Source organism: Rhinoraja longicauda, chromosome 22 (assembly GCF_053455715.1).
Source record: "Rhinoraja longicauda isolate Sanriku21f chromosome 22, sRhiLon1.1, whole genome shotgun sequence".
Lineage (NCBI taxonomy): Eukaryota > Metazoa > Chordata > Chondrichthyes > Rajiformes > Arhynchobatidae > Rhinoraja > Rhinoraja longicauda.
In genome coordinates, this window is record NC_135974.1 from 14,304,952 (window position 1) to 14,318,716 (window position 13,765).

Genomic DNA, 13,765 nt, shown 5'->3' on the forward strand with positions numbered 1-13,765 from the left:
CACTTTCAAATCCTAAAATCCACCGGGGTTCCCTGCCAGTGCTTCCATCGCAGGGGGTGGGCTCATTAACTTCAGCTGTTAATATGAAGCAAAACACAAAGTGCTGGAGGAACTTTGCCTGGCATCACAGTGGCGCAACTGTGGAGCTGCTGCCTCTCAGCACCGGAGGCCCCGGTTCAATCCTAATCTCGGGTGCCGTCTGTACAGCATTTGTACGTTCGCCCTTTGACCTTGTGGGTTTTCTCCGGGTGCTCCGGTTTCCTCCCACATTCCAAAGACGTGCAGGTTTATAGGTTCATTGACTTTGGTAAGAGTTGTAAATTGTTCCTAGTGTATAGGATAGTGTTAATGTACGGGGTGATAGTTGGTCGACGCGGACTCGATGGGCCGAAGGGCCTGTTTGCAACCTGCATCTCTCCAAACTCGGCGGGTCAGGCAGCATCTGTGGAAGGAATGGATAGGCAACATTTAGGTTCGGGACCCTTCTGACTGACTGTAGTGGGGGGGGGGGGACGGACTGGAAAAGACAGGCAGGAGTGGGGCAAATCCTGGCAGGTAATGGGTTAATACTGGTGAGAGGGAGGGGTTGATGGGCAGATGGTTAGACAAAGGCCAGAGATGAAAAGGCAGTTGTGAGACAAAAGGATTGAAGAGTTGCGAATTGTGAAGCTAGAGGAAGGAATGTAGGAGGGGGTGGGGGGAGAAAAGGGTGCGAGTCCAGGTGGGGCACATTTAACCCTGGCTGTGGCTTCCAAGCGAGGTCCAAGTCAGGGTTAAGCACATAATTTACATGTAATATTTGTTTTATTTAAGTTTCTGCCAGACTGCGGTGCTTTAGAGGTTTGGGAGGGGTATAATTAGTGACTCCAATGTATTAGAGTCACAGATTTATACAGTGTTGAAACAGGCCCTTCAGCACAACTTGCCCACACCGACCAACACGCCCCATCTACACTAGTCCCACCTGCCTGCGTTTGGCCCATATCCCTCCAAACTGTCCTATCTATCTATCTACTTGTCTAAATGTTTCTTAAACATTGCGATAGTACCTGTCTCAACTACCTCGCTCCATTCACCCACCACCCTTTGTGTGAAGAAGTTGCCCCTCAGGTTCCTATTTAATCTTTTCCCCCCTCACCTTAAACATATGATCTCTGGTTCTCGATCTTCCCTACTCTGGGCAAGAGACTTGTTGTTGTGTCATTATTATGTGACCTCTGTTGTCCGACAATAGACAATAGACAATAGGTGCAGAAGTAGGCCATTCAGCCCTTCGAGCCAGCACCGCCATTCAATGCGATCATGGCTGATCACTCTCAATCAGTACCCCGTTCCTGCCTTCTCCCCATACCCCCTCACTCCGCTATCCTTAAGAGCTTTATCCAGCTCTCTCTTGAAAGCATCCAACGAACTGGCCTCCACTGCCTTCTGAGGCAGAGAATTCCACACCTTCACCACTCTCTGACTGAAAAAGTTCTTCCTCATCTCTGTTCTAAATGGCCTACCCCTTATTCTTAAACTGTGGCCCCTTGTTCTGGACTCCCCCAACATTGGGAACATGTTTCCTGCCTCTAATTTGTCCAATCCCCTAATTATCTTATATGTTTCAATAAGATCCCCCCTCATCCTTCTAAATTCCAGTATATACAAGCCTAATTGCTCCAGCCTTTCAACATACGACAGTCCCGCCATTCCGGGAATTAACCTAGTGAACCTACGCTGCACGCCCTCAATAGCAAGAATATCCTTCCTCAAATTTGGAGACCAAAACTGCACACAGTACTCCAGGTGCGGTCTCACCAGGGCCCGGTACAACTGTAGAAGGACCTCTTTGCTCCAATCCGGCAAGGCTCTGGAACCAAGGGTGCTGGAAAATCGGTGGTGGACCCGTATATGCACTATTATTTATTATTTTTAAGTGTGTCAACAGGAAGCGTTGTGGTCTGTGGCATCACATAATGTTACTGACAGGGCTGAGACTGACTGCAATAAAGTTCAGTAGAACTTTACCACTTGTGCTAACAATTTAAAGATTTCTGTAAAAGGAACTTCTGCATTTACTTTCTTCCTGCAATGGCGTAATATCTCAAAGGCAGTGCAAGAGCTCATGCAATTGTTTCCCCCATCAGTGGTACTTTAACCTCTGAGCCTGCCATGATGTACACTTTTGCTAATGAAACCTACCATTTTCTTGCCTGAGCATAACACAAAGTGCTGGAGTATCTCTGCAGGCCAGGCAGCGTCTGTGGGAGGGAATGGACAGGCCATGTTTCGGGTCGGGACCCTTCTTCAGACTCCGTGCCTGACATCGTAGGAGATTAACTGATGTCCATGTGTTCCATCTAATCTCATTGTTCAGATAATGACCACAGTGGAGCAGCGGTGGAGATGTGGCCTTGCAGCGCCAGAGACCTGGGTTCGATCCTGACTAAGGCTGCTGTCTGTCGGGAGTTTGCACGTTCTCCCTGCGATTGTGTGGGTTTTCTCCGGGTGCTCCCATTTTGTAGATTAGTGTGATGGTGTCACTCATGTTATGTGTCATGCTTTTGTAGTTACGCCCCATTAGCTTTTGAGTGACCACTGCTCGCGAGATTCGGGTTAGTGTAAGTGGAACGTGCAGGCGTGAGGTCGTGCTTGCTATGTAGTTAATAAAGTCTTTGGATCGTTATCCAGGTGTAAGGCTTCTGTTATTATACGGCCACCACAAACATGGTGTCAGAAGTGGGATGCGAACCCACGCCTCCAATCGGACGTGCTCAGTTAGCAGAGATTCCCTGGCATGGCCGAATACATCACCACCATGTTGTGGCCGTATAATAACAGACGCCTTACACCTGGATAACGTTCTAAAGACTTTATTAACTACATAGCAAGCACGACCTCACGCCTGCACGTTCCACTTACACTGACTCGAATCTCGCAAGCAGTGGTCACTTAAAAGCTAATGGGGCGTAACTACAAAAGTATGATGCATAACATGAATGACACCATTACACATCTCCTCCCACATTCCAAAGATCTGTAGGTTAATTAGCCTCTGTAAATTGTCCCTAAAGTGTAGGATAGGACTAGTGTATGGGGTGATCGTTGGTCAGCGTGGATTTGGTGGGCCGAAGGGCCTGTTTCCATACTAAATCTCTAAACTGAATAAAACGAGCCTGATGAGCTTTACCAATGATTTGCTACGAATGTGTCAATTTGAGCTGCGCTCTGTGCTGTCTACATTTCTTTGGGCTCTGTGTGTGTGGATGTACAGAGACTAGAGGGTGATAATCCGGTTTGAACTTCAGCAAGACTTTCTCACTGTTTTTTGTGGAGCCTTGCAATTAAGTCACCGCATTCAACCCTAATCACCAATCGCTCTTCACCTCTTTGTCTCAGCATGCAAGTCTGGGGCAGAAAATACCAGCCATCATTGTCCTACAATATTGGACATGTGGCCGAGTATTACAGAGGGTGGCCAGTATCAAATGGGAAAGTGCCGGTCATGTTGTGGCAAGCATATGATCGTCAAACTGCGTGGAAACGGGCCCTTCGGCCCAACTTGCCCACACCGACCAACATGCCCCATCTGCACTACTCCCACCTGTTTGGCCCATATCCCTCTAAAGCTATCCTGTCTATGCATCTGTCCATATATATTTTAAACATTGTGATCGTACCTGCCTCAACTACCTCCTCTGGCTGTTTGTTCCATATATTGATCACCCTTTGTGTGTTTAAGAAAAAAAGAAATTGCCCCTCGGGTTTCAATGAAATCTTTTCCCCCCTCACCTTAAACCTATGTCCTCTGGTTCTTGATTCCCCAACTCTGGATAAAAGATTCAGTACACCTCTATAAGATCACCCCTCATCCTCCTGCGCTCCATGGTTCAACCTCTTCCTATAGCTCAGGGCCTCGAGTCCTGACGACATCCTTGTAAATCTTTCCAGCTTCTGCTCATTTATATACAGGTCTCAATTATATACAAGTGCATTTACCCTATCTATTCCTCCCGTGATCTTCGATAGGATCAGCCTTCATCCTCCTGCGCTCCAAGGAATAGAGTTCCAGCCTGCTCAACCTCTCACCTGGAGTTATGGCAACATCCTTGTAAATCTTCTCTGCACCTTTTCCAAGCTTAACAACATGGGCATTGATGTTGGGTCAAATAGGTGGGTTTCAGGGAGAGGTGAAGCTTAAGAGTCCAATATTGTTTCTCAATCGTCTTTCCACCACTTATTTCTGTGTGCTGCAACCTTTGCAATCTGCTGCTGCCTATTGTGTGCAATGTGTGTTATATGATCACTAATAACCTGGTCTGTCTCCCCCCTCCCCCTCCCACTGGCTACAGTCCCGTATGTTCAGCTAAGCCATCTGCACGGTGAAACAGGTAGCTCTACTGGCATTATTTACAATCATGCTTCAACATTTGCCACAGTCCTTAACCTTTCCCCCTTCCCTCTGACTGCCTGTACATGATCCCATCTTGAAGTTCTTTTGAGTAAAATCATTGACAAGGCAGCTCAATTGAACATAAGCTCAGTGTAATACATATATTCAGTCCACATCTCCCAATTTAATTTCTTGATTAAATCTCTTTTAGCTCCCTAATTTTGGCTGGCTGATGTCAAACTGTTGGATAAAAACTTTAAAAAATATATCACAATTGCCTTTGAAGCATTGAGACTTGACAGTTAATTAACGAAAGAAGCTTTGTGCGTAAGTGCTCTCGTCATTCAATGCATTTAATCAAGATTTTGGCTCTGTTGTTGGTTATTTCTCTCAGCTGGTTTAATTTTCACTTTGGGACACTGTGGCCCAGCGGTAGAGTTGCTGCCTCATAGCACCCGGGTTCCATCCTGGCTATGCGTGCTATCTGTGCGCAGTTTGCAGGTTCTTCCTGTGACCTCGTGGGTTTTCTCCAGGTGCTCCAGATTCCGCCCACATTCCAAAGAAGTGCGGGTTTGTAGGTTAATTGACTTTGGTAAGAGTTGCAAATTATCCCTAGAGTGCAGGATAGAACTAGTGCGCGGGTGATCGCTGGAAGTCACGGACTCAAAGGGCCTGTTTACACACTATCTCTAAAACTACAAACTCAAATATTTGGAAGAATATTCTGATTTAAATTGGTGTGGACCTGTGTCCCCGAGATGCAGCTAAAAGCCATGTGGGATATCGACCCATGGTGTAAAGGGCAATAGGGAGGCAAAAGTAGTATGAGAAGTTAACTTCACCGTAAGAGCAGAACAGACTCGAGTTTCAATGAATTTCATATTCTTATTTTTCCATACCAATTATTGAAATCAGCCAGCTCATACATTGACGGCATATTTAGGAGCATTTAAAACAAATACTTGCCCCTGAGAATAGGGAGACATGCATGCCAAAGATGGATTTCGAGGAGAGGTGAAGTTAAGAGTAGCACAGCTACTATGGTAGAGACCAGAGACCTGGGTTCATGTGGCCTCGGGTGGAGTTTGCACGTTCTCCCTGTAACCGTGTGGGTTTCCTCCAGGTGCTCCAGTTCCCTCCCACATCCCAAAGACGTGGGAGGGAACTGTTACAATTGTTAAAAACTGTTACAATTGTTTCGTTGGGTTGCTGTTAATTACTTAAATTATTGCATCGTATGGGAGGCGCATTCCCAATCTCGTTGTACCCCTGGGTACAATGACAATAAAGATATATTGTATTGTATATTGCATTGTTTGTAGGTTAGCTGGCTCCTGCAAATTACCCCCAGTGTGCATGGAGTGGGTGAGAAAGTGAGGTACGGTCGATCTAGCGGGTGATTGTTGGTCGGCGTGGGCTGTTTCCATGCTGTATCTCTAACCTAAACTAAGGTGATTCTAAAGTCTTGGTCCTTGTTAGTGCAGGATCCTAAATGGGAGGGAGAGTGAGGTTCAGGAACATGCTTCTGCAACTTGGGGAGCACTGAACTTGGCTTTTGGTAAGAAGGACTGAACCTGTATGAATACCATCCCAATGGGATTGAGAGTGATCAGCCATGATCGCATTGAATGGCGGTGCTGGCTCGAAGGGCTGAATGGCCTACTCCTGCACCTATTGTCTATTGACTGCTAGACCCGATTAGGGAGCTGGTGGAAGGAAACAAAACGCTGGCTACTGGGCAAACTGGGAATGTGTTGATGGAAGCGAAATCCTTATGTGGCACAAACATTGAAACCAGAGATTCCAGCCCATTGGAATTCCCAACTAGGCTGACGTGACTGAATGCTATTCCATCACTTTGTTTGGGCCTTGTCTTCTCCCGTGCATGTTCCTTTGCCCTTTGTGCTGTGTTTACCATCGTGACTTGCTACCTAATTGTTGTGTGCACGTGCATTTGTATCAAATAGCTCGCAAATCTCCTCTCCCGCCTCACCACCCCATTCCAAGATGGATCCTAAATGTGAATGAATGGAGACTTTCATGTGAACCAGATCATATTTTTTTGAATATTTCCTTGGTCATCTTGTGTTGAGCTGTGCAAAACTTTGGATTAAAAAAATCAAAAAAAAATCTGGAGTGAGTGTTGAGTGAGAGGGTTCAATGGTAGCACCCTTGGTTTAGAGTTAAATGAGTCTGAAGCAATATTAAACCAAGGAATCGATCAGTCCTTTGGATTCCCACTGGAAGATCCAAGGGGTTCGCTGGCACCGTTAAATATGCAGCCGGCATGATTCAGGTGGTGTATCGAGTCTGCAAGATGTTAGTTTTGTGTTGGTAGGACCTCCTTTGTATTTTGTGATTCATAAAGCAGGTGTAGCTACACTTTCAAAAGTAAATTATTTGTTTTTAATGATTTGGACACCCAGAAAATTGATTTGCAGAGCAAGGAACCTTTCCAAAACACTGTTTTTCATCCATAACTGGAGCATTATGTGTCTATCTGGACTGCAGCTGTTTGAGAAACAAGTGAAGGCTTTAGAGAGGGTGAGGATGAGGCGTAAAATAATGCCTCCAGTTACTGTGGTTAGTTGGACACATTGGAGAAATCTGGACTTGTTCCCTTTGGATCAGCAGAGGTTGTGCAGGGATCGGATGCCTTTATAATATTCTCAAGGGTATCCAAATAGGTGAGAAGATACTTCCAATTGGTAGAAAGAGAATTAAGTTGTTGGGGAGAAAAAGGCCTGACAATGACACAAGGGGAAAACTTATTTTATTTTTGTGCAGTGATGATTAGGATCTGGGAGAGAAATCCCAGGATAGTATTGGAGACATATTGCAGATACGTCTTGCAGATATTGGGTGGCACGGTAGCGCAGCGGTAGAGTTGCTGCTTTACAGCGAATGCAGCGCCGGAGACTCAGGTTCGATCCTGACTACGGGTGCTGCACTGTAAGGAGTTTGTACGTTCTCCCCGTGACCTGTGTGGGTTTTCTCCGAGATCTTCGGTTTCCTCCCACACTCCAAAGACGTACAGGTATGTAGGTTAATTGGCTGGGTAAATGTAAAAATTGTCCCTAGTGGGTGTAGGATAGTGTTAATGTGCGGGGATCGCTGGGCGGCGCGGACTTGGTGGGCCGAAAAGGCCTGTTTCCGCGCTGTATATATATGATATGATATGATATGATACAAGGAACTGTAGATATCAGTTAATACACAAAAGGTCACAAAGTGCTGGACTGGTCTGAAGAAGGGTCTCGACCCGAAAAGTCAACCATCCCTTTTCTCCGGGAATGCTGCCTGACCCGCTGAGTTACTCCAGCACTTTATTATAAACCAGCATCCGCATTTCCTTTCTACACAAAGTGCTGGAGTAACTTCGCAGGTCGTGCTGCATCTATGGAGAACGTGGGTAGGTGACGTTTCGGGTCGCGACCCTGCTTCAGACTCTGAAGAATCTGAAGAAGGGTCTCGACCTGAAACATCACCTATCCATCTTCTCCAGAGATGCTGCCTGACCTGCTGAGTTACTCCAGCACTTTGTGTCCTTGTGCAGACAGATTCAATAGTAATATCCAAAAAGGATCTGGAAACATACCAGAGGGAAAGAATCAGTAGGGCAACTGGACGAGAACAGGGAGTGGGAAGTAATTGAATGCCTTTTGCATGGAGTTAGGCTAAATGGTCTCTTTCCATATTGTGGTCATTCTATGTATGAGTGTTTCAGCTTCAGATGAGTTAATAATGGAGGAGGGAGATTGTTGCACTATTGGGGAACCTCAAGATTCTTTTCCCTTTTGAACTGAAGACATAATGACCGTTCTAATCCAATTCCTGGTAACGCGATGGAGGGAATTGGTGAGGATGTTCTCATCAGTGTAAGGGGACAGTGTATGTCTGGTGTTACCTCCTGACCGTGTTCAAGAAGCTTGGGAATGGGTGGGGAAAGGGACATTTCTGGGGACACAGTGTTGAACATCATACCACGTGCCTTTGTAATGGGACACAAAGTGCTGGACTAACTCAGCGGGTGACGTCTCAGGTGACGTTTTGCGTCTGGGCCCCTCTTCAGACTGATTGCAGGGAGGGAGGAGAAAGGAAGCTGGAAGAGAGGAGAGGCAGGACAAAGGCCAGCAGGTAGTAGGTTGATGCAGGTGAGGGGGGTTTGATAAGCAGATGGTTTGATAATTGGAGATAAAAAGATGGAAGGATTGAAGAGTTTAGAATTGTAAAGCTCGAGGAAGGAATGTGAGTTGATCTTGAATCCACATCCTGTGTTTGAACTAAACGCAGGTTGACTTGTGTTCTGTGGAACTTTTTATTGTGTCGCAAAGCTAGGAAATTGAAAGCAATGCCTTACTCCATCAAAATTCAGGCCTTCCTGTGTTATTCCACAGCGCAGCGAATATATTGACTAATTCCAACGAGGCTTTTCATTCTTGTGCCTCCTGTTACCAAGCCTGAGGTAAAATATGGTCTGTGGTCTAACCGTGATTTGCATCACAAGGTTGACGTGCTCGGTCGGGTCAGAAACGTGTGGTCCCCAGAGCAATCGCAGGAGGTTGCGGGCAGAGTTCACTGCCGGCTAGCAGCACTGCCCGTACGGAGCTGAACCATTCACAGACTCTCTGCCCTGACCATACAAGCTTACTCGGGGAATGTTCCTGGTGAAACTCTGCTCGGACTGAAATGCAATGGGAATAATCTCCATTAAGGGCAGCACGGTGGCACAGTGGTAGAGTTGCTGCCTTATAGCGCCAGAGATCCGGGTTCGACCCCGGCTACAGGTGATGTCCTTACGGAGTTTGTATGTTCTCCCTGTGACCTCGTGGGTTTTCTCCGGGTGCTCCGGTTTCGTCCCACACTCCAAAGACGTGCATGTTTGTAGGTTAATTGGTTTCGGTAAAATTGTAAATTGTCCCCAGTGTGTGTGGGATAGTGTTAGAGTACGGGGTGATCTCTGGTCGGCATGGACTCAGTGGGCCGAAGGGCCTGTTTCCCGCTGTATCTCAAGTCTAAAGCAGCTGTAAAGAAATAGGACAAGTGAACCGATCTCTTAGCTACTACATCCATGCAGCCACCCTTGCAATGGAAATTTAAAACCACGATAAATTACATTTTAGTTTAGTGTAATTTAGAGATGCAGGGTGGAAACAGGCCCTTCCACGCCCGACCATCGGTCACCCATTCACACAATGTCAGAACCACTTTCTCACCCACCCCCTACATACTGGGGGGAAATCAATCTACAAACCCGCATGTCTTTAGAATGCGAGCGGGTAGGACGAGTGTTGATAGGGCGTCTTGATCGTCTTGGGCAGGTTGGGCCAAAGAACCTGTTTCCATGCTGAATAACTCAAGTGTTATCGGTTCAGAACAGAGATATAACTTGAGAAAATCAAAGAAGACACAGAGTGCTGGAGTAGCTTCATATGGACAGGTAGCTACAAAATCAAATCCGGAACCGCTGATCGAAGATACTAGAGGAGCAAGATAGACGACTCGACACTAAAAACCGTAGTGCGTCACGGCGCCATTTTAGTAGGCAGAAACTCGCAGAAACATTTTAAAATAAAAAATTTAAAAATCTGTGAATTGGCAGATGAGATATATTCTGCATTTTAATGGTGTCCTCACACATACTGTTCCCCCAAAACACCGGTTACACTGCGAGAGGCAGAGCGAACGGCGAGTTTTGCTTACTAAAATGGCTCCTTTGCACACTACACTTCAGTATAGGCGATTTCAACGGAGTGGTCCATCTTGTTCCTCTAGTATCTTTGCTACTGACAGAGGTTTCAATTTGAGAAAACAATCTACTTTCCTCCCCCCACCCCCCCATCTTGCGCGTTAACCCCGGAAGCTCTCTAATCCAGCAAGCTTGTAAGCAGAGCTGATTAAGTAATGACTGGGCTTTGTTTTTAATGATGTTTTTGTGTGTGTGTGTGCGTGTGTGTGTGTTTCTTCCTCTCTCCATCCCTAGTGCCGGCAGTCGGCATGACCAGGCTAGCGCGCGCCAGGGCCACCTCCACATCGAGCGTGGGATCCGGAGACATCGCCCGCAACCAGTCCCCCACCGACATCAGGAACAGAGAAACAAACCAAGGTGCCGCTAAGACCATGGAGGTCTCCTGCTAAAACTCCTACGTCATCCTCTTATTTAAAATTTTCCTTCCCCCCCACCCCCTCTTGATTTAATAAATTTCCTCTCAACCTGGCTGAGCTGTAGCCTTCAGTGCAGAATCTCAACAGTAGAGAGCAGGTTTTGTGTTTAGCTGTCGCGTTAGTGCATGCCGGCACCTCGGTTGAAGCTTTAGTCTCTGGTTGATGTTTGTTTTTTGTTTCTATTGGTATATTTTCACCCAAGTAGTGAATGCACATTTACTTTCCAGTGTTCTCTGCGATAGCCACGATTCATAAGTTCATAAGTTATAGGAGCAGAATTAGGCCATTTGGCCCATCGTGTCTACTCTGCCATTCATTCATGGCTGATCTATCTTTCCCTCTCAACCCCATTCTCCTGCCTTCTCCCCATAACGCCTGACACCCGCACTAATCAAGAACCTATCAATCTCCACCTTAAAAATATCCATTGACGGCCTCCACGGCCTTCTATGGCAATGAATTCCACAGATTCACCACCCTCTGTCTAAAGAAATTCCTCCTCGCCTCCTTTCTAAAGGTACGTCCTTTTATTCTGAGCCTATGACAAGTGGAAATATCCTCTCCACATCCACTGTATCCATTCCGGTAAGTTTCAATGAGGATTCCCCCCTCATCCTTGATTTCTTTATTCCCACTGGATTTAAAGGGCAGTGCCAGAATTTCCTTGCTATTCACTGTAAAGCTTCTCAATAGACAGACACTGAAATGTATAATTCTGCATAGTTTTTCAGGATACTTTTTTTGGCAGTTTTTGCAGCCTCGTGCTCCTGTTACCCATGGGCTAACATCGGTGGTGCTTATAGATAACGGAGACAGGTTCCTGCTTGTGATTTTTGGGTTCATGTCACAGTTAAGTCCTCAGTTTGTGGAGATTTACCGGGGGGGGGGGGGGGGGTTTAGTTTAGTTTAGAGATACAACGTGGAAACGGGTCCTTCGGCCCACCGAGCCCGTGCCGACCAGCGATCCCGGTACGCTAACACTATCCTACCCACAAGGGACAATTTTAACCGAAGCCAATTAGCCTACAAACGACTACTTCTGCGGAGTGTGGGAGGAAACTGGAGCTCCCAGAGAAAACACCCGTGGTCGCATGGAGAACATACAAACTCTGTACAGACAGCATCCGCAGTCAGGATTGCACCAAGGTCCCTGGTGATGCAAGGCAGCAACTCTACCGCTGCACCACCGTACCATATCCTTTTTGGGTTTGATTGATTAATCCCAAGGATGTGCCTAAAGATCCTGCAGCAGTGCTCAAATAACTGAACCGGGCCTCCAGCCTTGTTAACCCTACCCATACCCCATGCCGACTATCCTGGTTCTCATGGCCAATTCAACCTTAAGCATCACTGACACAAACTACCAGGCCTGGTCTCCATTTTGAAGATTCAAGGTGATCTCGGCAAGTGTAGAAGCTTTGATTACTTTTTAATTAACCAGCTGTACCATTGCTTTCCCCTACCCGTGACCCATAGACTGGGCAGCTATTGGGGAATGTCACCACCTTAATGTTTGGAGCTGCGCCTCTCCCATGTAACAAAAGTTATCGGGCAATATGTGTCCGGGTCTTTAGTCACCAAGGTAAGACGCAGAGTTCTGGAGTCACTCAGCAGGTCAGGCAGCTTCTCTGGAGGGAATGGATAGGTGGCGTTGTCAGGTTGCAACCCTTCTTCAGAGCCAGTATCTCTGGAGAATATGGATAAGCAACGTTTCGAGTTGGGGTCCCTCTTCAGAGCCTGAAGAAGGGTCCCAATTCAATGTTACCTACCCATGTTCTCCAGAGATACTGGCTGACCCGCTGAGTTAATCCAGCACATCGTGTCCTTTATTTTTGCATCTGCAGCTCCTTGTATCTCTGTTTTCTCTCCAAGATTTGAGTCCAGTTATCCACCCAAATCGGTAACATGAGTGAGATGGCACTGAGGGGCGAGAGGAACACTCTTTTTTTTTTTTGCAATTGTTTTAAGTTTTTCCCCAAAACCTGTTCAGCATTTACTTAAATCCCAACATCCATTATCCAAAACGGAACTGCAGATGCTGGTTTCCACAAAAGGACTCAAAGTGCTGGAGTAACTCAGCGGGTCAGGCAGCATGTCTGGAGAACGTGGGTAGATGGCGTTTCAGGTTGGGACGTGGAATAAGGGTGGTGACCCGAAACGTCCCCTACCCATGTTATCGAGAGATGCTATCTGACCAGCTGAGTTACTCCAACACTTAGTGACTTTTCCCAGGTGCAAATTCCCCATCAAATGTCAACTCTCCTCCCTCGCTTGCGGTGGTGGAAGAGGTGCACTATGGGTGCTATCGGTACGGAGTTTGTACGTTCTCCCCGTGACCACGTGGGTTTTCTCCGGGTGCTCCAGTTTTCATCCCACACTCCAAAGGTGTACTGGTTTGTAGGTTAATTGGCTTCGGTTAAAAATTGTGAATTGTCCCTGTGCGTGTAGGATAGTGCTCGTGTACGGGATGATCGCTGGTCGGCGCGGACTGGGTGGGCCGAAGGGCCTGTTTCCGCGCTGTATCTCTAAAGTCTGAAGGTTTGAGCTCGAGATTTTTTTGTTTCCTTTCTGTCACTGGGCATAGAGTGAAGGAAGGCTGGCAGATGTGACTCTAACCTTGTGACCCGGTCCTGCATCCATCCCTTTGTGTTTCTTTTGTTCTCCACAAGACTGGAGAACCACCAGCTGAAAGAAATATTTTTCAATAAAATGTTCCAAACAAAAAAAAGAGGATACAGGTACAAAAGTTGCTTGTGTGAGCTTGTGGCATCTGTGTGTAGGTTTGTTGTGATAAAATCCCAGCACCTGACTCTCGCGCTGTCCTTAATCATCTAGCGATGAACTAAACTGATGTGGAAATAAAACTCGTTCTTGCTTACAGTTTGAAAATGGCTGCTGGAGTTTCCGGCTGCAGATGTTTGTGTTTTTTTGCAGCTGGAGTTCATTTAAAGCATTTATTAAAAATTAAATGTGTTGTGTGCAAATTGTTTGCTTGTCTTGCCTACAGTTCATTAATGAGCCTACTTTATCCATTGGGTTTTCTTCGGACATGCAGCATGCAAACAGGCCCTTCTGCTCACTGAGTCCATGCTGACCGTTAATCACCTGTTCATACTAGTTCTATGATATCACACTTTCCCATCCACTGCCTACTGCCAACACGCAGACTAGACAATTTTGCCAAGGCCAATTAAACCAAACTTGAATGCGTTTGGAAACCATAGA

General features: G+C 46.5%; 1 protein-coding gene across 4 annotated transcripts in view; it reads left to right on the forward strand.

Annotated features, from left to right (window-relative positions):
- LOC144604408 (protein NDRG3-like) overlaps window positions 1–13,527 on the forward strand; it is an 88,832-nt gene extending 75,305 nt beyond the window's left edge. For all 4 annotated transcript variants that reach the window (XM_078418780.1, XM_078418781.1, XM_078418782.1 and 1 more), the window contains exon 16: window positions 10,359–13,527. In XM_078418780.1, coding sequence (XP_078274906.1) covers window positions 10,359–10,513 — 155 coding nt within the window. In that variant the 3' untranslated portion in view covers window positions 10,514–13,527. The remainder of the gene's footprint in view (window positions 1–10,358) is intronic.
- Window positions 13,528–13,765: the final 238 nt, after the last annotated feature.